Source organism: Ornithorhynchus anatinus, chromosome 8 (assembly GCF_004115215.2).
Source record: "Ornithorhynchus anatinus isolate Pmale09 chromosome 8, mOrnAna1.pri.v4, whole genome shotgun sequence".
NCBI lineage: Eukaryota > Metazoa > Chordata > Mammalia > Monotremata > Ornithorhynchidae > Ornithorhynchus > Ornithorhynchus anatinus.
Genome location: NC_041735.1, coordinates 16,581,610 through 16,607,899, shown reverse-complemented (window position 1 = coordinate 16,607,899; position 26,290 = coordinate 16,581,610). Strand labels below are relative to the sequence as shown.

General features: G+C 40.6%; 1 protein-coding gene across 3 annotated transcripts in view; it reads right to left on the bottom strand.

Annotated features, from left to right (window-relative positions):
- Positions 1-1,437: 1,437 nt before the first annotated feature.
- OSBPL2 (oxysterol binding protein like 2) overlaps positions 1,438-26,290 on the bottom strand; it is a 101,871-nt gene continuing 77,018 nt past the window's right edge. For all 3 annotated transcript variants that reach the window (XM_029070422.2, XM_039912831.1, XM_029070423.2), the window contains 10 exons: positions 25,061-25,195; positions 24,223-24,320; positions 18,409-18,591; positions 15,493-15,600; positions 12,734-12,823; positions 10,958-11,081; positions 8,822-8,953; positions 8,174-8,297; positions 7,992-8,082; positions 1,438-6,403 (listed from right to left, as the gene is read on the bottom strand). In XM_029070422.2, the coding sequence (XP_028926255.1) occupies positions 6,301-6,403; positions 7,992-8,082; positions 8,174-8,297; positions 8,822-8,953; positions 10,958-11,081; positions 12,734-12,823; positions 15,493-15,600; positions 18,409-18,591; positions 24,223-24,320; positions 25,061-25,195 (1,188 nt within the window). In that variant the 3' untranslated portion in view covers positions 1,438-6,300. The remainder of the gene's footprint in view (positions 6,404-7,991; positions 8,083-8,173; positions 8,298-8,821; positions 8,954-10,957; positions 11,082-12,733; positions 12,824-15,492; positions 15,601-18,408; positions 18,592-24,222; positions 24,321-25,060; positions 25,196-26,290) is intronic.

Here is a 26,290-nt window from a genome sequence, read left to right as displayed (position 1 = left end):
ACTACCTCGGACTCATTCTTCACCCAGAAGCAATCGACAAGAGTTGAGGGGAATTAACTGGAAAAAGGAGATTTTTTATTTTGAAAGACAAAACAGAGGGGCAATTGATCAATTGGATCTGTGCTACAGATGGTACAGTAGAAGGGGATTCTTCAAGCCCCTTCCTGTCCCTAGATAAATGATTTAATATTGGCAGTGAGTGTTTGTTAGAGGAATCATTCTATGCAAGCAAGACAACCCTTAGAGGATTCTTAATAGCAATACTCTAGGGGCCAACCAAAATGCATTCAAAAAAGTAGTCCAAGGGGAAAAGCCACCTTATTACTGTCTTTTGCTCTCTCTTCAGCCATAGCAAAGGAAGGCCCACTTACTTTACTCTCCCAAGCGCTTACTACAGTGCTCCGCACACAGTCAGCACTCAATAAACACAATTGATTTTAAGTGTTCATTATGAGCCAAGCATTATAGGAAAGTGCTGGAGTAGACACAATCAACCAAGCATGGTGTAGTGGATAGCAAACTGGCATGGGAGTCAGAAGGTCATGGGTTCTAATCCCAGTCTACCACATACATGTCTGTTGAGTGACCTTGGGCAAGTTACTTCACGTCTCTGGGCCTCAGTTACATCATCTGTAAAATGGGGATTGAGACTGTGAGCCCCTTGTGGGACAGGGACTGTGTCCAACCTGATTTGTTTGTATCCACCCCAGAGCTTAGTACAATGCTTGGCACATAGTAAGCACTTAACAAATAATATTACAAAATTTTTGGAGTGCATGCTGCTCTTATAACCCTTTAGAGTGGCTAATCCCCAGGGCTAAAAATCTTTCACCTAAAGCAGCAGTATCTTCTGGACGTTTAATGCCCTGAAGCCAAAGAACACACCCTAGGAGACCTTGTCCTGCACCCCGATGTCACGGGGTACGTTTTTGCCTTTTCATCGACTGCTCCTGTTCACCAGAAGCAGCATGGCCTAGTGGACTGACCAAGGGCCTGGGAGACAGAAGGACCTGGGTTCTAATCCTAGCTCCGCCACTTGTCTGCTATGCGACCTTGGGCAAGTCACTTAATGTCTCTGGACCTCAGTTACCTCATCTGTAAAACGGGGATTAAGACTATGAGTCCCATGTGGGAAATGGACTGTGTCCAACCTGATTAACTTGTATCTAACCCAGTGCTCAGTACAGAGCCTGGCACATAGTAAGCGCTTAACAGATACCAGACGGAAATTTCCTGGGTTTCCCGAATCTGCTCCTCACCCTGCTGAGCTCTGTGGGGAAACAGCCGGCTCCCCAGAGAACCGACAAACCCCCCAGGGGCGACCCGACACAGTAAGGTAAGGCAGCTGCGGTATACCGGCAGGCCTTTCCCTAAAGGCGTGAGCCGCGGAGACGGCGAAAGAGGATTTAGTGAAAAGCAAATGTCAAACATTGCACATCTTCTTCAAAAGGACCTTTATTCAGATTTACAGTTTAACATTTATGTCCACAAATCTGTACAAGCCTCTTCCAAAAGGCTAAATAGGAGTGATTTTGTTAATAGGTGGGAATGGACAGTTATTAAATATTATAAAAATAAATCCATCTCACTAGAGCATTTTCAACATCTGACATTTCCATGCAACATTGATAAGGTGAACCCAGTGTTTGTAAAAAATCAACTGGAGTACAGCAATTGAATACTGAGGAGGGGGGGGCGTGGAGGGGAGCAGCTTCATAAAAGGGTCCATCATAGTGGGAGCTGAAATCCTGGGTAGAAGCAGATATACATTTTTCCATGCTATAAAACCTTACTGAAATCAATTATCTGTGTCCTATTCATTAACTTACGGTGAACTAATTATTGTTTTTGGTTTTTTTTTATACAACTGACCTAACATATGGTTTGAGTTTGTCCAAAGACTTCAAATAGCATTACATCATCAACGGATGTAGTATTTCGTTATCAAGAAACCCCTAAGCAAAGGGAACAGAATCAAGCAAAACACAGTGTAAGCACAGGCAAAACACACAAAGAAAAAACAGTAGACAATGCAAGTGCTGGGCATAATTAATGCAGTACAAATCATGTTTTAATCACATTCTTCCATTGGGCTAAAGTTTTTACTGTGGCAAGATTTGGGAATGATTCCAGGGGGAATTTAAGAAAAAAACAATTCCAAGTGCTGAAGCTGAAGTAGAAGCCTGGGTTTATTGGAAGCCTTTCCATTTTACTGTATTCTTTTCCACTCTGACTGTGAGCCTTGTATGGGGCCGAGACTGCATCCGATCTTACTGTATTGTACCTACCCCAGGGATTAGCACAGTGCTGGGACACAGTAAGCACTTAGAGAAATACCACAATTATTACTTAATTGAATGTGGATAACACTGTTTCTTCCCCACCATTTTCATTTAATAAGCAGAACTGAGAAGTTGGCACCCATTAACTACAATTTTTTAAGCGCAGGAAGCTATTACCACTTGAATAGAGTGCTTCTGAAATACAAGTATCTTTCTCCAAAAGACAGGTCTTCAAAATTGACTGGCTCTGGGTTTGGGGAGTGAGACGTTTTTATCGATGGTTTTTGGTCATCTGTAAGGTTTTCAAATTTTCATACAATTCATTTGGGGCTTTTTATTGCTGGGATAAAAGACCCAGAAAACAAATCCAACATTCCTTGGGGGTGGAGGAGAAGGAAAAGAAGTTGTAAATGCATCTTTTCCTTAATAATAAATAATAATGATTATTATGGTATTTGTTAAGGGCTTACTGTGAGTAAAAGACTATTTTCTAAGTGACAGAGTAGACATAAGCAAATCAGGTCAGACACGGTCCCTGTCCTACATGGAGCAGTCTAAGTAGAAAGAAGAACAGAGATTGAATCCCTATTTTACGGATGATGAAGCTGAGGTCCAGAGAAATTAATTGACTTGCCCTGTCTTGTAGCAGGCAAATTGCAATGCTGGGATTAGAACCCAGGTCCTCTGACTCCCAGGCCTGTGCTCTTTCCACTAGGCTACACCGCTCCTCCTGGATGACAAGCTTCAAAAAACTGCCTGGCCAATTCCTCAACAATAAACTCCTATGAAGCATGCTGCCCCATATTTGGACTGTATCCTCTAGACTGCAAGTTTAGTGTGGACAGGGAATGTGTCTGTTACATTGTACTCTTCCAAGCTCCTAGTACAGTGCTCTGCACACAGTAAGTGCTCAATAAATACGACTGACTACCTAGTAACCATTCCCCAGAGTTTATAACCCAGGTACATCTGCCTGCAAAAGAAACAGTTCAGTGAAAAGTCTTTCTTCTGGAGACTCCCGCCCTAGGTCAGCCTGAGGCCCCCTTGGTGCCATCCGTATGTACTTTGCCTTTTTCCTTGCAAAGAAGAAAAAGAATACCAATAAAACAGTTCAATCTACAAGTGGTTCACCTATTAGAACAGATGCCTCTGCATTGGTTTTCTTCTCTCCCAAAATGCAGGGCTTTTTTCTAGACCTTTTAGCGGGATCCTGGGTTTTCATTTGTGACATCATAAGGCTCCAGGGTCCCACCTGGTCCCTGAAAAACTACTGGGGAGGAACATACAGAATGCATAGCAGCAGGGCCCATTCTCTCCTCTGTTCTTCTGCCAGGGAACATCCCTTCGGACGTCCCACCTCTCCAAGCCTCAAAGGCCCCATTCAGAGGTTCGAACTCTCTTGCGAAAGAGAGGAAGGCCATTCATTTTTCAAAGAAGAAATGTGGAGGCTTTCGGGCTAGCCTAGCCCCTACACTGCAAACCACCTTCAAATCTGGAACTACTAGTTTTGTTCATTCTTCCCTGACCTGATGCTCTAGGCAGCTTGTTGGTTAAACCGAATAAACTCTGTCCAGCTCCACGTAATCCCACCCCAATTTTTAAAGGAAGTCCAGTTTTTTGCCTAATGGGCAGAAATGTAATGAGTTTTTAATTTCAGTACTGAAAATAATGCAAGGCATTAATATTTCAGCTGGCCCTTTAATACAAAATCTTTATTTCAAATGGAACAGCTTGCATATTTTTGTCTTATACAGACCATCGCTCCAAATATGGATACCTCTCAAGTGGGAAACAAATTTCCACGAGGGGCAAAAATCACATCACATTTAATTGCAAGATATTTTTCTGTATTTAAGGAAATTTTATATTTCCAAATTTTAGACCTGATATTTTGTAAGCATGTAAGCATATTTTGTAAGTCACACATGACTTTCACGGAGTCTTACTAGTGACACCTGTAGCCACAGTGATTAAACACAGGATTGAAAATTGCCAGTGGAACATAGTTCATCCTTTTTTGACAGCAAAAAAAATGGGGAAAAAAAGTCAATTTAAGTACACAGGAACCGATTTTCCAATTGTACTCTATCAAGTTAGTTTCTATTTCCTAAAAAACATAAAATACCAGTTAATTTATTTTAGGAGAGATATTTGTTCTCCTCCGCTACACCAATGTACGCATTACTAAGTAGATCTGGCTGGATAATTCGAAGGAGCAAAGCCAATAAAGCGCTGCTCACTGCAGAAGGAATGTAGTGGACATGAATGTATTTCAGGCTGGTGCCCTTAACATCTCTGCCTTTGACCACTTTCCTTACTGATAGGAGATTGAGCCCATGGCGGCTGCCCAGCCCAGCCAAATCCTCCAATTAACCTGAGGTCGGGTGACCCGGAGGACTTCTCTTCCAAACTGGCGGATGCTTCAAAACTGGTCAGGAAATGAAAACAGGAATGCCCCAGTGTATCTGTAAAGTCATCAAATGGGTTCACTACCCAATTTGTGGCATTAATTTGGAGCAACTGCCAACTTAGCTACAATACTACCACTTTCTCGTTTCCATTGGTTATAAAATGAGAAACTTTCAAAACAATGGCTTTAAAAAGTGTTTTAATTACAACCTAATTTTTAAGTCTAGACACAAAACTATAGCCCCTTCTGATCTTCAGGAATGTATGACTTTGAAACCCCACTCAATAAAATTATATATATATATGTATATATAATATATGCATATGTACAATAAATTTCTCTGCAATTCAAATAGCTCTGACCTTATATGGCTTTGACATATCTACCCAAACAAATAAGTCACTTGGATGACCACACGTGCTTAGACAATTATATCTATTAGTATTTTAAAAATCATTTTCACTATACCAGTTAGAGTTCGCAGACTCTGCTTTTTTTTCCCACAATGTGCAATGACATGTGACCCCATAATATTATAGAACATGCATCATTTTTAAAAACCCACACGACAGCTCTATGGAGATATATGAACGAAGTGCTTTCAAAAATGACAAGACGGTAGAGGCTCAGGTTTGATCAGAGTGTACACCCTGTCTACAAGGCTGACTACTTCCATGCAACTGCTGGAGGCTTGACTTACTTGAAGGGATGGCAGCAGTCTTAGTGTCTTTCTTCCTTAGATGGTTCCATTGCGAACAGTCTTAGTGTCTTTCTTCCAGGGTTCCACCAACATTTCTATGGCATGCTATGTTCTACTTGCGGTGTTTCACTTTGCCCGTGATGTTTACATCGATGACTGCACCTCACTCGATCAAAACACCATTTCAGAGTTCCATCACGATTACTTAATAAGGAATAGTCGTAGTGCCAAAGAATGAGACAATAGAGAATCGGAAAACTTTTCATTCTATCCTGCTTGGCGTTCTTTATTTTGCAGCTCCAACTCTTGATGGACAGAATTAGATTAAGAGCACTTCCGTAGCTCTTTATTCCTCTGGGAAGTCGTTCTGACCACTGTCTCTTTTCCGGTGGTATGGCTGGACAGGTCTGACCTGCATCCATCTGCCACCATTGGTCCAAGTTCAGAGTACCTGTGAGGCCTCTCTTCTGCAGCACTGAGGCCTCTCTTCTGCAGCACTTAAAAAAAAAGAAACCTGGATCCTCCCCTTCTCTGTCTTCTGACATTTTAGGTTACAAAGTTGAGGGGGGTAGAAGAGGAGGGGTGGGGTAAATACTTCAAACTATAGTTGCCACAGCCAACTTGTATCATGAAAATTGAAAATCATCAACAGTATTCCTCCTTAAAACAGTGAAAACATGATACTCTCAGGAGCATCCTGGCAAAAGGGACATTAATGATATCTGAACAGTATCAATCCCCAAAGTAATGAAAATTAAATTCTTGATTGGCGAACGATGTTATTTCCAATAAAATCGACCTTAGAAAAGTTGGCTTCTGCTGTTAACAAAAACAGATTAATTAGCTTGAAGCAAAGTCTAACCTTGTGATGTCCACATGGTTGGTCAAAAGGGAACTGTTCCAATGTCTCAGTATATATCTGGACAGTCCGAGAAATTTCTATCAAAGTATCCACCTGAATATAACCAGTCAGGAGTCCCGGTATATGGGTTATTGCCTTGAGAAAACCATCTGCAGAAAGTAAAAGGGATAGGTCATTGGGGAAAATAATTTCGACACACAATTAAAGCCAGTTTGCTTTTTTATATTACTTGCAATTGCTTTTTCTCCCACAAGATGCTTTATTAGAGAGCAACCTAAAATACAGAGAATTTTAAATAATAGTTTCATTCTGAACATTTTGGCCTTATGTGGCTGTTTTTAATGAAACGCCAACTCAAATTTTTAACCAAAAGAAAGAAATCCTAGAAAACTGCTTTTAAATAATAATTTGAGTTTCATCTATGTCAGAATTCATGTTCCCATTTAGTGGAATCCAAATTCGAGAGGTTTTAGCTCAGGTGCACGATTTGGGGTGCTCCGGTAACTGCCTTCCTAAAATTCATTCTATTTACGAATAAATCAACCTCAGGAACCCTTTGGGGATCTGCCACAGTGCTAAATCCAGACTGACATGAAAGTAGGCAAACATAAAGGGATATTCAGAAATCTTGATAATGCATTTATCTCCAGCCTACTTCTAAAAATGAAATCCAAATGACAGGACAGCTACAAACCTGATCTTCCATAAAACAGGGATGGCATCTTTGCAAAACCTCATGCTTTCCTTCCTCACCAGGCCCCACATTCAAGGTCGTGCACCCTCGCAAACTGTTGATGCCACATGTGCTGTATCCAAACAGGCTCCCAATGTTGGATAAGCACCATCTAATTCCCTAATGATATTCTAACCAAAACAGCAGTCAGAACACATGTTCTGACAGAACTGACTTTGTTTACTTACCCTAATGAATGGCTATACTTTCAGAATGAAGGATTCTCTCATTTTCTAACTAGTTAACATTTTGATTAGTTGAATGCAACAGGTTGGTCTTTTGACACACCCCATGAGCCCAAGTCTTCCTCGTGGAAAGAGAGACGGGGCTGTCAGCAGCCTTATGACCTAAAGAAGAGCCCCTAGAAAACATCTCTTCTGGGCAATTCGAATACAAATGTGCACTAGAGACCCTTGAAATGGCAGATGGTGGCTGCAGACACGATGGCAGGCATTCAGTTCAGCATACTGTACCCTCTCTAAACTTCCAGGAATTGCCATCAGCACCTCGGGAAAGCAGATATGGAGACTGCATTCATTGTAGGTGGATTTGCCTTGGGCCAGAATCCCGACAGAGAATTTGGGAGGATGGAAAGGAGATGTTGGGTTTCTCTCTGGATCTCTTGGAAGGAGGAGCCGGTGAGGTCCCAGGACACTGAATCTTTCCTGGTGAGACCCTACTTTTGGTTTAACCCCACTTTTCTGAAGCCCGTTGGCTTGGCTATATTTATAACCTTACTTGCCCTATTTTCCCCTTCTCATCTCTTTTAAGATGTACACTGAATTTTAGGCTGTAAACAGAGGAGTCATAGGGCAGGGACTCTGTTATACTGCTATATTGTACCCTCCCAAGTGCTTAGTACAGTGCTCTACACACAGGAAGCGCACAATAAAAACGACTGACTGTTTCAGTGGAAGCTGGTATGGACAAGTATCTCCCTCTCCTGTAGAACCACTCAGATCAATTTAAACCACACTGACCCCCGTTTCTCTTTCATCCTTTACCTTGTCCTCCATTCTTCCTCATCTTTGGCACGCTCTTTTCGAGCTTCTCTCTGTTTTTCTTCCAGTCTTTCTTTCTCTTGACTTGCCAAGTCTGTGACAGACAAAATAGATACACTCTTTAAAATAAACAGAAGTGGAGGGAATCTGTAAATAAAACAAGTGTGACCCGAGAAGACTCATACCCATGTTGCCATTTTCCATGCCTCTGATATCTGGACGCAGGCGACAATCTGTTGGAGCTAGGATGTCTTCCATGCCCTTTTCCAGCTCATTGAGGCTCACAGTAAAACTGGTAAAATTATACATCTAGGGAAAAAAAACCCACACAAATTAATTTTATTATCAGAAATGGAAATTCTTTTTGGGCCCACAGTCTTCATTTTCAAACTGCTTCTGAAATCACTGCTCAGAAAAACACAGCTCTGAGGTTCGGTTTACATTGTTAATTTCATTGGTCAATGTAAAACAAAAGAGCAAAGACTTACTTGGTTTCGGATTTTTAAAAACCCTCAAAAAATGTAAAGGCTCCAAATTTCACCCAAATTAACTTTTGGATATATGACTTCAACCCAAAAAATATCTTCCTTGAACCGGACAGGTATATACCTGGGGCTCGGGGCAAGCCAACCTGCCCCAGGAAAGCACATCTGCTTGGCATTTCAAATTAAAATTTGAAATGTCCTCCTCACATACCCACAGCCCTTAAAGCTTCCCCCAGCAGGTTCCACCTCTCACCAGGCAGGAGACTGTTCCAAATGCCCAGAAGCATTCAGAGTATACATTCACACACACCCTCTGAGGCAGTCAGGATCTCCTATTCCCTGATTTACCTGGGAGGAATTTGGAGGTCTGGTGTTGATCCTCCAGAGAAGCTTGCTCCCAGGTATAACTTGCACGGTGTCCTGCATCTCCGGTATATCGTCGACCACATCGCTCTCAGACTTTTCTGCGGCATCATTCTCCTGAAATACAAATGACTGCTCATTTGCCCTGGATCATGATTTAGCTCCATATGACAATGGGATCTCAAGTGGACCCATAATTAGGTAGGAGGGAAAACCAGAAAGGAGCCTTAAAGTACATGAATCTGGAAATTATTCAGGGAAATAGTAAAATGCTTTCAGGATCCATTTTATTCCTTTTACTCTACCTGGATCGATTATATACTAATAAGTCAAGTTCTTCTATTTGTAGTACAAAATTGTGAGAAATCCAAGGTGTTCGCCTAATATTAGTGGCCCTGCCTTCAGGGAAGTTCCTCTACAAATCGATGATTTCCATTTTTCTACTGGTGCTGCTTTTGGCACACACAAAAAAATCTCTGGATAGACTGATTCAAAAAAGCACAGAGTTTCTACTGGCTTCTAAGAGTTATTTTTGAAAGAATAGTACTTAGTAGGATTTATTCAATCAGTCAATCATATTTATTGAGCAATTACTGTGGGCAGAGCACCGTGTATCAAACACTTAGGAGAGTACAATATGACAGAATTGGTAGACATGTTGCCTGCTCACAAGGAGCAGCATGGCTTAGTGGATAGAGAATGGACCTGGGAGTCAGAAGAACCTGGGTTCTACTCCTGGCTTTGCCGCATATCTGCTGAGTGATCTTGGGCAAGTCATTTAACTTCTCTGGGCCTCAGTTACTTCATAGGTAAAATAGGGATTAAGAGCATGACCCCAAGTGGGACAGGGACTGTGTCCAACCTGATTAACTTGTATCTACCCCAGAGCTTAGAACAGTCCTTGGCACATAGAAAGCACTTAACAAGTATCATAATTATTAAGAAGCTTACAGCCTAGAGAGACAGACATTAAAATAAATTACGGATCCTGCCCACAAGGAGTTGTCAGTCTAAAGGGGTAGAGGCACAAACACACAATTTATAGACAGGATTGAAGAAGTGCCAGATAGCAGAGAATGTGAATTCAGATGTACAAACATGCAACAAGAGGTTGGGAGTGCTAAAGTCCTGAGGTGATGCAAAGTTGTTGAGATGACAGCTGGGAAGAGCTAGCCTGTAGAGAACAGAAATCTACTGAGGAAAGCTTCTTGGAGAAGGAGATCTGAAGGACCCAGACACCTTAAAAATTATCTCAGGAGTATTTGGTTAATCCAAATTGACTATTGTAGCTTGCTTTGGCCCTCAGGCTATTCAACAGAAAAGAAACCTGGTTCTTTTTCCTTTTAAAAGCCAAGAATAATCAGTTTTAGGGAGCAATCATGACTACAGAGTACCACATGTAAGATTTTCTTTGGCTGCATGAATTATCCTTCCTGCAGAATTCAGAAGAAGGAAAAATACACACAAACCTGATTTTCATCAACATAAAATCATGGTCATAGGGAAAAAAATCCCACTGAGCTTACATTTCTCTGTGGAAGATATCACCAGGGGGTGACCCTTGCAGGATGAAATATATTGAAATGGGATTTCTTTTCCTTTCCTCTGAGTGATCACTTTTACTAGAAAGATTTGTGCAGAGTTTAACCACTTTCTCTGGATTCCTAACAACCAGAATGCTTCTTTTCTGCAATAACAACAACTGTGGAGTTTGTTAAGAACTTACTACGCACCAAGTACTGTACTATACGCAGGGGCCAATACAAGATAACCAGGTCGCACAGAAGGCTCACATTCTAAATAGGAGGGAGAACAGGTATTGAATCCCCATCTCGCAGTTGAAGTAAAACTGAAGCACAGAGAAGTTAAGTGACTTGTCCGAGGTCACACAGCAGGCTTGTGGCAGAGCTGGAATTAGAACCTAGGTCCTCTGACTTTCACGCCTGTGCTCTCTCACTAGGTTATGCTGCTTGACACAATGAATAAATTCTTATAGCTACTCTTCATGTATCTGTATTTTGGGGGACTCTAAGGATACATTACAGTCTTATTAAAGATTAGGCAAAAAGACAGATTTTAATCAATGGTATTTATTGGTTTCATCAAGTTCAGTAATCTTACTGGCTTGGGTTTCTTCTGGTGGTCTCCTCTCCTTTCATTCTTTCTGTAGGACTCATAGGAAGCAGGATCGATCCCCCACAAACATTCTGTCCACTTGCCATAAATCATAAAGAGCTTCTTTTTGCTATTTTAAACAAAAACAACATTTTTCTTCTGCACAGACCATATAAATTATAATGTATTTATTAAAATTAGTATGATTTCATTCTGGACAATGGCATCAGTTTCCTATTTTGACATTTCCTGGTACAATTTCTGTGCAGCCTTTTTCATAAATACAAATGGAAATTTCAAAAGCTGAATTTCCCTGGCATTTTGGGTCATTTATTCATGCAGCTCTGAACAGAGTATTCACATTCCCTCAACTAAATTCAAGTTGGGCAGCTGGTGAAGCCAACAGTGTAGAGTGCTAGACTAAAGGGCAGTGTGGGATAGAAATGGAGGCAAGAGAAGAGGTGGTAGAGTTTGGTTTAAATAAAAAAAGGAGTCCATCACTATAAAATACTCAACACTTGATTATTTAAGGGCTGAACACCACAAGATGAATCCGGAGACTTTGATATTGCGGATGGTCTCATCACTTCAGGCTCCTATTGATTTGTTTTAACTAATATAGGAGAATGACAAGGAAGAAAGGTTTGGATTGAATGGCCTCAACTAACACTTGGTAGCGAGAACTATTTTCTCTCAGTGACAGCCATCAGACAGAAAGGAAAGACGAGGCTTGGTTGACCCTTAATATCTAATGCAAATCAGGTGGAATTAGGACCAAAAGCCCCTCTATAACTCTTATTCCAGTGCTTTTACAGAATGGACCAACAAGTGGGAAATGTTTACCCCTGGTTGGATGATTAATTTTCCTCTGAGGGGGAATTTTCAGAAAATACTAAGAAACATGTGACCTTGTGAATGTGCACACTCAGGCATTGTGAGCAACAACAATTAGGATCATATGACCTAGGGCATTACAGCTTGGAAAAAATCTCTACAGCAATTACCGATTGAGAGTTCATATGAAAGTCTGATATACAAAACTAGTAGCCCATTATGACACTCGATTCTGCTTCCAATCTGGAGTGTCGACACCCTTAAAGTGTGGATTGAATTCTAAAATACTTGGAGGAAAATCTGCCTAATCTTTTATTCCCTCAATTATTTTAAAGCCTCCTTAATTAAAATAAATAGGATATCTGAGAGGGTATAAAATGTAAAATGAAGATTTTCTTGGGGTTTAGCTTGAAAATATTTTCTAATGTTAAATGGGCTCACTTTTCATATAGGCTATGTATTTGCTTTTATAACTGAAAGTTACTTTGATTGGAGTAAAAAAGACAAGTAACTTCAATTTTCCTGCTTCCTGAAAATAAAGCATTGAAGTAGTTGAGAAAATGTTTGGAATAAAGTGTTGTTTCTAAGGAAAACTGACACATATGATAGACCCCAAATGACAAGTCCTTCCTGGGTTCTTTGACCACTCAGTACTTAAATGAAAGAAAAAATTACTTATTCAGACAGTTCTTCCTTCCAACAGTTTAGGGAACGAACCCGGTTTCTAAGCAGAAAAAAAGTTTCACATCAAGACCAAATAATTTAAATTTAATACTGGTTTAAGATTTGTGTCAAGTGTTATGTCCACATTACCCAAACAATATGAATTTTCATCATACCAAATAGTATCACTACATTTTTTGAGAACTATACTATAATTTTTAACATGAAAAACTCCCTCAAATTAAAAATTCTTAGCTAATTTGAAAAGCAAGGGCTTCCAATTACCTTTTATCTTGAATGTATCCTTCTACTTTATGAAGTTCTTTCCCAAACAGCCCACAGGATTTAAAGTTGAGTACACATTTATCACCAGTTCTGAAAAGACACCATGAATGAACATATGTCTAAGAAAGATGATGTAAAAATTTTTTTTATGGTATTTGTTGAGCACTTACTCTGTGCCAGGCCCTGTACTAAGCACTGGAGTAGATACAAGGTTGGACACAGTCCATGTCCCACAAGGGGCTCACATTCTTAATCTCCATTTTACAGATGAGGTAACTGAGGCACAAAGAAGTAAAGTGACTTGCCCAAGGTCCCACAGTAGGTATGTGGCAGAGTCAGAATTAGAACCCAGGTCCTTCTGACTCCTAGGCTCATTCGTGCTCTATCCACTAGGCCATGCAAATACATCATACAATAGTGGGGGTCCTGCAGAGCTACCAACACTTCCTGCTCTAGGGGAACAACATTTTCTCTTTTCACTGCCTATCCTCCCATGCTTCCCTACACTCAGTACACTGCTCTACACACAGTAAACACTTAATAAATACTATTACTACTGATGGGTAAGGAGAAGGGAGTGAGTCTAAGTGCCTCTTGCCTGCTCTCCGGTCAGGTCAAAATCAGAGGCTCAGTAAGCCTCTGATCTTCCTCCTTTTCTCTTGGGATCCCAGATAGGCAGAACTGGGCAGGTCAGTGGTGTTAAAGAAAGCTGGAAGGAAACAACCAGCGACTAGCTTGTCATGCAGGGCACAGCACAGGCCTGCAGAACCTGGAAAATCCTGGGAACCGAAAAGAAAAAAAATAAAATAAAATAAAGGGAAACGATATAGCCCAGAAAAAAAATCAGGAGCTAGGAAAACAAAACAAAAAAAGTGCAAAGGCAGAAATAAAGCAGGAATTGAAAGAACAAGAAAGACAAAAGAGAAAGACAAAGGGGACCAGGACTCATGGAAAAATACTGTAGAACCATGAAAGGGAATACAGAAGAAGAAACAAGACCAAGAAGCAAATAGGAACAGATTTTTATTTGTAGAAGGGTGCATGAGTGGGTACATTGAAGACTATGAGCAATATATGGGAGAGTGAATACGTGAGGGTTTTGTTTCCTTTGTAACCTAAATAATTCACTGATTCTCAGTAGAGTAACCAACAGTCTCTTTTATACTATAGCTATAATGCCATCACAACTCTATTACCATAGACTGAATAATCAGTGGAGATCTGGTAAAGTGGGTGTCAGATATATGAGGCTTTACTGCTTTGGTGTTTTAGTGCACATAAGTGCACGAAACTATTTACAACTGGTTTCAAAATCAAATGATTATTACAGTGCATGGAAATGGAGAGTTCTACTGTAGGTCTTCTTTCATCTCATTTAATGCCTATTGAAAATGATGTTTCTCAGCTTTCATTCCCATGTTCATCATTTCTTCCTGCTAGAATCCACTCAAAAGGGTGGGAGCCTACAACTTGAAATTATCATGTGTTATGTTTCCCTAGGCAGCATCTTTATTCATCTGTTGAAATTAATGCAGCAATGCTTCTCATCTGAGCAAATTACCTCTAGATCAATCAACCAAGATCCCTTGCAAAAGATTTTCACTGTCAGTGACACTAATCCTCAAACACTGAATTAATTTTTGTCAAGTAATTGTTTTTTTAACAAAGAAAAATCTTGAGACCTAAATATCTAACCTGCTATTTCCGCTTTACTAAATGCTCAGAAGAAGCAATTTCATAAGACTTAGCATTTTTCCATAACTCAAGTACTGGGAAGGGTGAGGTTTTATTGAACTACATAAAATCAAAGCAGTTTATTCCATGAGCAGAATTTGTCCTAAAATGGCTGTCGAGGGGCTTTTCATAAGCTCCTTTCTATTTAAAATTTTCCTTCTAGATCTCTCTTATCAAAGCTGTCCTTAATTCGACCCACATAAATGAGGTTGAAGGAAAGTAGAAGAAAGAAAACACTTCTTTCACAGAAGATAGTGAATTCTGTGTTTTTACCACCACAGTCACTGCACAGGCAGAAAATATCAACAGATTCAGGAAAGATTTAGGTCAATTCATGGATGATAGGTAGGTCCATAAAGGGATGCTAGAGGGAAAAGTTGTTAGAGGGATGCAATTGCCATCTTGTGATGCTTCCATCATCACTGAGAAACAAATCCAAACTAATATCTTCCTCAAGAGTTATAAAAGTCTAGGGGGGAAAGGAGCTAAAACAGTCTTTCACATATGTCAGATTTCATGTCATCCACACTGAGAAACAACCTGGCCTAGTGGAAAGAGCATGGGCCTGCGAGTCAGAGAACCTGGGTTCTAATTCCAACCCTGCCACTTGTCTATGTGACCTTGGGAAAGTCATTTCACTCTTCTGTGCCTCAGTTACCTCATCTCTAAAATGAGGATTAAGACCGTGAGCCCATGTGGGACAGGGACTGTGTCTAACCCTATTTGCTTGTATTCACCCCATCACTTAGGGAAGTGCCTGGCACATACAGGCATTTAAATACCCTAAAAAATTATAAAAATCTGTCAATATATTAAAAGAAATTAAATGGAAATGGCTTTGGAATAAAGTAAGTCATTTTAGAGAGAATACTGTCAGCACAAGGCTAGAAAATCCATCTCACTGGAGGGAGAATGTTAAAGTATACTTGGAATTCCCTTAATATCTATTTCAAATATAGCAAGCTTTATGTGACAGTTTTTTAAGTGGAAACATTTTTTCTAATTCCTTAATTGTGGGCCATTACCTGTGATTTAAAATTTCAACTGTTCCATACTGCTCTATCCAGAGTTTGCCAATGATTACATTATGTACGCAGCAGGTAGGATTTGTCCATGTGTACGCTTCATTATGCCTGTGAAAGACCCCAAAAAACAAGTTAAAGGCCAGAAAACCAAACTCACTGTGGGAACTCCAAAGCAAAATCCAAAATAGAATTAAACCCTAATTGCCTTAAAATCGGAAGACGACTGACGATTCTTTGAACTCCTCTGAGCATTGGCTATTTAGCATTCTTTTGATTTTTTTTTGTCTGTACAGCCTCAACAAAAATCCCACTGCCATTTTAAATAGAAAATGAGGCAATTAAAAAAAAAAGAATGAAATAAAAGAGAAAGTGCTTTTCTGTAAGGTTCCAGAACAGAACACAAAATCCATATTGTGGTCACTCTGTAGATTTGGGGTTCCTTTAAGTCTTGGAAATGACTTCCCTCGGTAAAAACGGCATATAGAAAGAGGGCCATATTTTCCCTAGTGTGAGTCAATCAGGAGAGGGGCACCAAGAGGAAAATTCAAAAACAAAAGTAGGAAGTGTAAATAGCAAACACATAAGCAGAACAATGATCATATGCACCCACAGTATGCAATATTACAGACAGGTTGTTGTGCTTCCTGTTCAAAGAATACACTACTGAAAGGGAAGTTCATCTACGAGTGTGCTTGTGGCCTCGAAAGCCTAAATGGGAGTCACACTTCTGGCCACAAGGAAGAGCTATCCATGCATATCAGTGTGGCTGAAAACTAAAACCAGCTTCACACCCAGATATGAATCACCATCCAGGTCATCTTCTAATACACTCAATTCAATGTACCCTATATTTTGGCTAGAACATTGTTAGGGAATTAGAAAACTATGGCTCAACAATGTGAGCCTATTTGGATACAACACATCACGCTGCCAAAAAACCCCAAAACATTTATATGCATGCTCTTGGATGTGTCCAAGGTGTCGCAACTCGACGGCACAAAACAACTGCTGAAATGGGTGACTACCACAGACCAAGTTTCCCTTAACACAGGGTTTTACAACATTGTAGAAAATTACCTATATAATTTACAGAAGTTATACATGGCCAAACAAGCCTGTGACCTGGAGACTGACCCAAGTCCATGAAAGGTTTTAGCATGTTTACATGATTGCAAAATCATCTGGGATTAGGATTAAAAAAAGAAAACCCATTGATGTTATGCTTCATACACCTATAACTTTCTGCACAGCTCACCTACTTTCAGCTCCTGGCTTTTATTGAGCCCTGGGGATGGATTGTTCAATCAGTCAATGGTATTTATTGAGCACTACGTGCAGAGCACTGTACAAAGCGCTTGATGGGGATGGGGATGTGGCCTGGACCTGTTGTATGCATATGACGTACTCCTTTGCATGACAGAATGGTCCTCTTGAATGCTGGGAACTGTGGTTCCAGCACACATATGTAATACCACACTTGCACAGCAATGCCCTAGGCATCACCTCATGTTTGCCTCAGCCTAAACCCAGTCTTAAATAGGAGGGCATCCAGGGGGTGATGTGGGGGAAAGATGGCTTAACCCAGCAGCAGAAGCAGGCCAAGTAGATTGAGCTGGGCACGGTAGGCCTGCACCTACAGTTATGTGGCTCTGATTCGAGGCAAAAATGAAGTCTCTGATGATGATCTCTGTGATGCACACAGGATGATTTGGGATTACAGGGCCAGCGCTTAGTAGAGTGCCTGGCACATGGTAAGCATTTAACATACCATAATTATCATTATTACTATTATTATACAAGCAGTTTGGCTTAATGGTATTTGTTAAGCACTTACTATGCCAGGCATTGTACTAAGTTAATTAGGTTGGACCCAGTCCCTGTCCCAAATGGGGCTCACAGCTTTAATCCCCATTTTACAGATGAGGTAACAGAGGCACAGAGAAATTAAGTGACTTGCCCAAAGTCACCCAGCAGACAAGTGGCAATGCCGGGATTTAGAACCTAGATCCCTTTAGTGGAAGAAGCATGGGCCTGGGAGCCAGAGGACTTGGTTTCTAATCACAGTTTTGCTGGGATTAAATCACCTAGGGGGTGATTTTGGTCCAATCACTGAATTTTTCTGCGCCTCAGTTTCCTCATCTGAAAAATGGGGATTAAATATCTGTTCTCCCTCCTACTTAGATTGTGAACCCCTTGGGACGGGGATGGTGTCCAATTTTTTTTTTTTAATTGAATCTATGCAGAGTTTAGAACAGTACTTGACACACTGTAAATGCTAAACAAATACCACAATTAAGTGCCTGAAACCATCTCATTTTCCGGAAAGGGTCTATTTTAAGTAAAGGGTCTATTTTAGGTCCTGAAGCAGTCACATGCAGTGGATTATTCCCTCGAACTGAAATGTTTCTCGATTTGCTCCTTGTGTTCAGGTTTGATGATAGTGTCCTACTTTCAACAAATGAATCTGGTTGTTATTTTTGATTGTGAGGTTACCTTCAAACCCTGTCTTTCAGCATGAATTTCTCAACTCTTTAGGCTTACCAAGTGATTAGGTAATCTTTCCACCTTAGTCTCAACTTAACAATTTAACTTTATGATAAATTAATGTGTTTAAATTTTCCAGCACAGGAAGAGACATGCAAATAGCTTCCAAAACAGATATCTCATTCAAAATTTTTCATTTGGAGAAGGGGATTTGCCTTATTCAAAAAAGGAAGCAATTTCACAAGAACAATCTGAACTCAGCAAGAAGAGAGAACAATTCATCTTTCAAATTATTACAGAACCCAAAACTTCAGAGCAAAAAGGTAATAAAGAAACACAAATTAAAAAAAGTTTGCCAGAGGTACCCCAGGTGTATTTTTTTTAAAGCCACTATGGCCTCAATAAACAATGGACAGTTAGTTTGACACTTACTTCAGAAGCTCCAATGTAATTGTTCCCCGGGGTTCTGCTTCTACGCTCTTCCCCCAGAATTTCAGTTTGGGATAGATTGAGCCATGGAATCGAAAGTCTTGATTGAGACCTTCAGAATAAAATGCACTAACGGGAGGATGGTGACTGACCTGCTCAGATATAAATCTGAACCCTAAATCATCCCTAGAGACAAAAAAAAAAAGGAGAAAGGCCAACATTATCCAACGAAATCATTTTTCCAAAACTGAAATGAATAAAGGTCAGTCCATAAATCACACGCACAACAAATGCTGAATCCAAACTGGTTTCCTTCTTCCAACATTTGGCTGTCAGGGGTGAACTGAGGATTTCTGAGGGGCGGTAAGGATAGCATACGATCAGTAGCGTAACTATTGAAGGCTGGGCAGGGCAGTTTCTTCAAGAGCAGTAGGGGAAAGCAAGTGCAGAATGGGGCCCTGGCCTCCAGTTAGCCAACTGTTTCACTTTGGTTAGATTCAGTTGAAATTTAGCTGATTCAATTCTTCATTGTGAGCATGGAACTAAAGAGGGGGCAGGGATTTTAGGGGGAAATAAAGTCTGGGAGGAGGTAGACCTCCAAGACACAATAGGCTAGGAAGCCTAATTTTGGTCTTTTCAATGGCAACTGGAAACTCTCCGGTCTTGTCAGAAACCTGGGCTGGGAAGGTCTAGGAGTCCAATTCCAAAAATCTTGGGGACTATTGTCCCCATTACTCGAGGAGAGGACACCCACAAGGGCCAACTTTTGTCCTCTAATGGGGACCTGCATCTCAATTGAAGCAAAAAAACAATATCTGTTATTGGCTAGAACTGCTCAATACCAAGTTATTTGATTTCGGTAACTCTGTAAACTAAAAGATACATTGACATTTAACCTCGGAATTCAATCTGAACTGCCAGGCAATCTAGAAGTAGGAGGCTTCACCTCTAAATGATCAATTTGGTGCCCCCGTTAGAATAATTGAGAGTTTCTGGTTGGGAGGAGCCAGGTGGGTAAAGGGTGAAGAGAAACAGCTGCCATAATAACACCCAGGTACTTATTCCTATTGAAAGAACTGATGCTGATCTGGGACCAGAACCAGTGTGCCTCTATTTCAGTTAAACACTAAAATTCCTCACCCTTCCAAGATTTTGAAAGCTGTTTTTGAAAACCCCGTATTCCATGGAGATTTGTTGGCGCCCAAGATATCTCTTGGCCTACGAACATGATTTTAAAATCATTTATTTCTCCACAATTATGTCTGTTCAGGTTTTATGAATACACCCACAGTTGAAGTCATTAAAATTCAAAGCCTGAACCACATAATTACTCACTTAACCAGAATTAGAATTTCTAAACCATTAATCAGAAGTATTTTGTGGAGGAAGGAGAGTTTAAGAATTAGATTAAAAAAAGGCTAACTACCAAAGTAAGTAATTTACCAAATGAATGCTTAAATCTAAGAAGAAAAAGGTAATCTTGGACCTAAAAAACTCTTAAAGATGAAAAGATAATTGCTTATAAATTTATTTTTGCTACTTCTAACTAGAAAAACTACATCAAAATACAACAGTATATTTTTGGACCAAGATATAACGTAAATAAATCACAACTAACCAGGTTGGATGCATTTTAAAAATGATTCATTTTCTATCAATTTATCAAGTGATTTGGTCCAACCATTAAATTATAAGAAATTTCTCAAGTGTCTTACCCTAACGTATCATGCTTTATCAAATATTTCAGCTAAACATTTGTCTTGGGTCATTACTAAAATATCAAGAGTACTTTTACAATATTCTGGAATTTTTCACCTATACTCTAGTTTATCTTTTTAAATTACCTTAGTGTTATACTTTATAATTATAGATCATGTACTGCCAGCAAAGTGGCAATGTTCAAGCAATAAATTAAAAAATAAACAAGCCAACCTGAAAGACAGAGAAACCATAGATTCAAAGTGAAAGAGCCAATAAGGAGGAATGAATCTAAGTGGAAATCACAAAGCTATTTAGAAAAATGACTTGGTGATCCCCAGTGGTTCTATGAATTCTTCATCAGTCACAATACATATGACACTTCCAAACTAACTGATCGAATGATGCCTCAAAAATTCAGTAACAGCTGAGGATCTCTCCAATTCCATTCAAGATCTAAATCTTACTGAAAAATTAAGTAGGTACTGATGCACCAGACAGCCATAAAAGGGACAACCAGTTACATCATCTAAGGCTGGAGACAACTGAAAGAATTACAGGTGCAGAGTGAAGTGGAATTAGGAGAATATGACACATTTTCTCTTCATACGCATGGCCCTGGTATTTGGGAGGACATACCCTGAGTGTGAAAAGGTGAAAAGAAAAGGGCACATTTTCTTCCCTTAAAGCAAACAAAGAAGGTCAGACACAGGTGTAAAACTGCCATACTGGTAGTATTTATTGAGCACCCAGTGGGTGCAATGCATGGTATTAACTCAGAGAAGTACAAAAAGAAGTGACACACTCCCTACCAAGTAGGAGCTTACACTCTACTGGGGGAGCGATCATTTGCCTCCTTTATAGCCAATGACTAGGCCAGGAGCATACTCATGGACCACAGAGCAATTTTGCCTCTTTAATAAATTGGTGACAAAATTCTCTATTATAGGTAATGGATCAATGGTACACACAGTGCTTACTGTGTGAAGAGCACTGTGGAAAGTGCTTGGGAGAGTATAACAGAGTTGATAGACCATTCCCTGCCCACAATGAGCTTACAGTTCTAGGTGTAAAAAAGGAAATCAAATTTGGGGGGAGGGAGGGGTGTAGGGTGGAAATCCTTGTAAGTGGCAAGGAACACTTTTGCCTCCAGAATAAGAAGGAGTCTGAAGGAATGATAGAAGAGTATTTTCTTAAGCAATGGCCAAGGATAAAAAACAGCAGCTGCTGAGGGAAACCTGTGTAGCTTGGGAACTGAGGGGCAAGGGGTGCAGAGGAAGAATTTGCCACCAGGGAAGGGCCTGAATTCACCTCCAGCCCCCGCCCAAAGTGGTCAAGGCTGAAACTGGGGGGTGGAAGGAGAGCAGCTCCAACTCACCCTGCAGCCCACTGAAGATGGTGGAAACTCACAGATCTCCGGGTTGAGCCGGAGCCGTGGGACTGGAGGGCCAACTTCAGGTTTTTTTTTTAATGGTATTAGTTAAGTGCTTACCATGTGCCAGGTGCTATACTCAGAGCTGGGACAGATAAAATATCATCGAGTTAGACACAGTCCTTGTCCCACATGGGATTCACAGTTTAAGTCAGAGGGAGGAGGATTTAATCCCCCCTTCACAGGTGAGATAACTGAGGCACAGAGAAGATAAGTGACTTGCCCAAGGTCACACAGCAGACCAGTGAGAGAGCCAGGATTAGGGACCAGCTCCTTTGACTCCCAGGCTTGTGCTCTTTCTACTAAGAAGAAGGCCATGCTGCCTTCTCTTGTCCCCACCCCAGAGGTCTCCTGCACCCCTCACCTCCTCCACATGTCGGCCTGAGCCATGCTGGGCTCAATGCAGGAGCGGCCGCTGTGACTGGTGGTTGACTGGCTGCATGGTTCTCTGCAGCCCGGGATCTGTGTTAGGGTTAAAGGCAGGGGGTGTCACCATGTTGGAACTAGACTGTTCCTTTGCCCACCCACTGAGAACCCCGAATCTACTAAGGGGCAGCCCAGTTTCTCAGTGCTGTGGACCAGTCTAGGGCTCCCAATGCATCAATCTTGGACCAGACATACTAGCCCCTGTCTTGAGTCATGATAGAGGGAGTCCTGACAACCAAGGCAGATAAAAAGCATCTACTTTTAAATAATTCAGGTGGAACAGCTGTTCTGGCACTTACTGTTTTAGTGGTGCGAGGTTCTAGGTGGCTCTTGTTTACTTTCAACTGTGGCTACCCCACCTAAATGGAAATGGGCTGAAAGAGGTCGAAAACTACTGTCCTAAGAGCACCGGGCACAAACCTTTCTATCTTCTGGCACAAGATTCTTTGCCCTTCCTTGTGATCATTCCCTTTCAGCCTAGAGTCATGTTTCCCCTTCACCCCCTCACACAAGATTTTATTTTTTTCTTTAAAATAGCCGGTGGCATAAGTGGATATCTTTGACCCTGAGGATTGTTTTGAGAAGTCCATCCCAGGTGGATACAGTCAAAGATAAAATTAACTGGCTATACTGGAGCTCTAGTCTGAAACTATGGTTTCTTTCAGCCCGTCCTGAGGATCCCCCACTTACCAACCGCCCTCGAGTTAGTGTAGGTAGCACCTATGGCAAACATTCTACTGCCCTGAGGCGGGGCCAAAGAGACACCTCTCTCCCCATTCCCATGTCATCACATCTTGCTGAGGGCACATACGACAAGATGACACGTTACACATTTTGCAAAATGACATTTCTCTGCCTTCCCTCTTCCGTTAGATCAAATGCCAGACAGCTCAGGTTCGAGAGTCAAACTTAATAATTATAATGAATAATTATAGAATTTGTTAAGCACTTACTGTATGTCAAGCATTCCAAGCACTGCGGTAGATTAAAATTAATTGGGTTGGACACAGTCCCTGTCCCACATGGAGCTCACAGTATAAGTAGAACAGATACTGAATCCCCATTTTGCTGTGTGACCTCGCATAAGTCACTTACTTTCCCTGTGCCTCAGTTACCTCATATGTAAAATGGGGATTAGGACTTGGAGCCCTACATGGGACAGGGATTGTGTCCAACCCAATTTGCCTGTCTCCACCCGTGTTTAATAGTGCCTGGCAAATAGTAGGCACTTAACAAATACCACAATTATTAAAATAAAATAAAAACATTATTTTGCAGATTTTTACACTGAGGTACAGAGAAGTGAAGTGACTTGCCCAAGGTCACACAGCAGGTAACTGGCAGAGGTGGGATTTAAATCCAGGTCTTTTAACTCCCAGGCCTGTCCTCTTTCCACTAAGCCATGCTACTTCTTAAACGATCCTTGGAAGTTCGAGCGTGGTCCCCAAGCCACTTGTGGTTCCCTGAAACAGTGGCTGCCCTCCCTTACCAGACAGCACCGAGGTCACACCATGGAAAGTAACCCAGTGAAAACTCATCAAAAAATATTTTCACAACAGCACAACAATCTCTGGTGTTTGATAAGGAAAACTATGCCAATGCTACCACAGAGGGAAGTAAATGTACAAAGAATCTTGCTCCAAAACACCGAAACACCATGACGATAATCTTGGGCTGCTTGAGTGTTAGAAAAGGAAGATGTATGATATGAATAAAGCCCAACTCAAGTTCAAATTCAGAAACCATATGCTGTGATAATGATAATGTAATATAAATTAACTACTGATGCTTGACTTTAATTTGAAATGCAGCCCCTTCATTTAAGGCATGAGAGCTACTATGGTTCCAAGCATAGTATAATGGAAGTATTTTTTAATACATGAGGCTTAGCAGATGCCTATTTCTCACTGGTTTAGTTAAAAGGTTACAATTTAGATGTGTGTTGATCACTAAAGCTCTATTTTGTTAAGTTTCAAATAACATAGTAAAAAAATTAATTTGCCTCGTGTTTAAATTCCAAAGATCTTTAAACTATTTTAATATCACAATTTAACAGATTATCATTACTAATGACACTCTATATTCTTTATAGGGCTAAAAATGCTTGGATGAGATTCGGAATAACTTTACTGTTTCACTTAAATTAATCCGAGAAGAGAGAAAGCGATACTCTGAATCACCCATAGTTTTATTTGCCATCAAGTTCATCTCATCCAGTGGATATCAATGACAGGATCATTTAAGTGTTCTTTTGATTTTACCTAATTAGCTCATAGGTTTCTCCCAGAAGCGGGTTAAATGGTTTGCCAGTCCTCTCCCACTGAGAAGCTACAGCCGAAACAGCAAAAGCAGCCACAGCCTGTAACAAACGGGATTAAATAAGGCACATTTTTAGTGAAAAACACATCATTATAGCTGAGATACTTTAATTTGGGCACTAAGGTAATCTTTTAATTTATTTTTGTTCTTTGAAAACTTCTTGGTTTTCTACTTATAATTTAGGTTTTGAGATGACAGCACTTCCAAAAGGAATACTGTCTCATCACACAATTACTTTTCCGATCTCTCCTCAAAGACATTATCCATTAGAATCAATCAATGGCATTTACTGAGCACTTACTGTGTGCAGAACACTGTACTAAGCGCTTGGGAAAATACAATATAATAGAGTAGGTAGATGTGATCTCTGCCCTCAGGGAACTTAGAATCTAATGAGAAGTTCTGCCCTCTTCCCAGGATTATGCAGGGATTCTTACGCAGGAACAGCAGCGGGTGGGAGGTGGGAAAGAAGAGAGAGATGGGCGAGAGAAAGGGGAAAAAAACCTTAACACTGGAAGGAAGCCTGAGAGATCATTTAGTGAATAATTTCCTCACTCAAGGAAAGTCAGGTTCTAAAGTGCTCCATAAAGGTTAAATCAGCATCTATATTTTCCCCAGAAAATTTCTAGCGGGGAGGCCCTAACTTCCCTTGCTAACACATTTCAGGGGTTCACTTCATAAATTACAACTTGTACATCAAGTAAGGAGGGTGCAGAGTATCTAAGGACATTGCCTAATTAAAGAGGTAGGAAGAAGAGAAAGAGAAGACACATTACCAACCTGCATTCTTTCCAGGGACTGTGTTTGACAAGAAGCTTTGTGAATGAGGTATATATGTTCCATGTATTCAGTAATTCGCTGAAGAAAGCTCAAAGGCTCATTGAAGGCAATAGGCATTGTGATCTTAGACAGTTCCTGGGTAAAGCAAATGAAATATTACCTCATTTTTGACACTAGCAGATATTTTTCAGAGTTAAAGAGAAAGGTTCGCATAAAAGTACTCAAAATGAGCCTAGTCAACATTCAAGTTGCTTAGAAGTAAAGTTTGCTACTGCCGTAAGGCAGACTTCTTGTGCCAGGTCTGCCTGACAAAGCCAAGAGATCAATACTGCACCAATGCCACTAAAAAGGATTTCAGCTCTGTCTTAGAAAAAGAGCAGCTACCCCGAAAGAGAGAGAACTGAGTGTGATTTAGATGTTTTATTTTTAATCTTTAATTTAAAGAGACACTTGGTACCAGTAAAAGCTCAACAAAGACACAAGTTAATTCTAAAGTTTCAAACACCTTTAAAACAACACTATGACTTCATTTTAGTTCGATCTTGTCCCCTTCTCTAAACATCATGTGGTCAAAAGGATCCTTTCAGTGTTCCAATGTCGGACAAGATCAAGTAGTTCTTCATATGTCAGATTCAAGTAACTGAGAACTCAGATTTATCAAGCCCTGAATAGTCTTGAGAGCCAAAAAGGGTTTTGGGAAAAACAAGCAGATGACAACCCAGAAGGTTTCATTTATAAAGTAACATGGACAAGTCTCTCTCAACTGGAGGAGGAACAATGACTTGACAGGTAACTCTGAAAATTAAGAGGAACTTAAGAAATAATAGAGATAAACTATAACCTGGGGAATGAGGTTGGGCCTTTTCACAACTGGAGCCCAGACTCTGTCACACATCCACAGCTGCACATCTCTACCACCGCACTACTTTTTAGCACCAACTTGCCCAACTGGGAGAGAGGTAAGAAAGGTAGGAAAGTAAGGTGCTGTGGATGGCATCTCTGCCCCTGCTACCCAATATGTGTTTCCCACCCCTGGTTCTGAAAGTAAATTGGGAGTCTCTCACCATCCAAGCCATTTTAAGAACCCACTGTTCCAATGAGGGGTGGCATCTTCAGTGGGGATCATTCAATCAAGGGTATTTATTGAGTGCTTGCTGTGTGTGCAGAGCACTGTACTAAGCGCCTGGGAAGGTACAATACAACAAGAGTTGGGAAATACGTTCCCAGCCC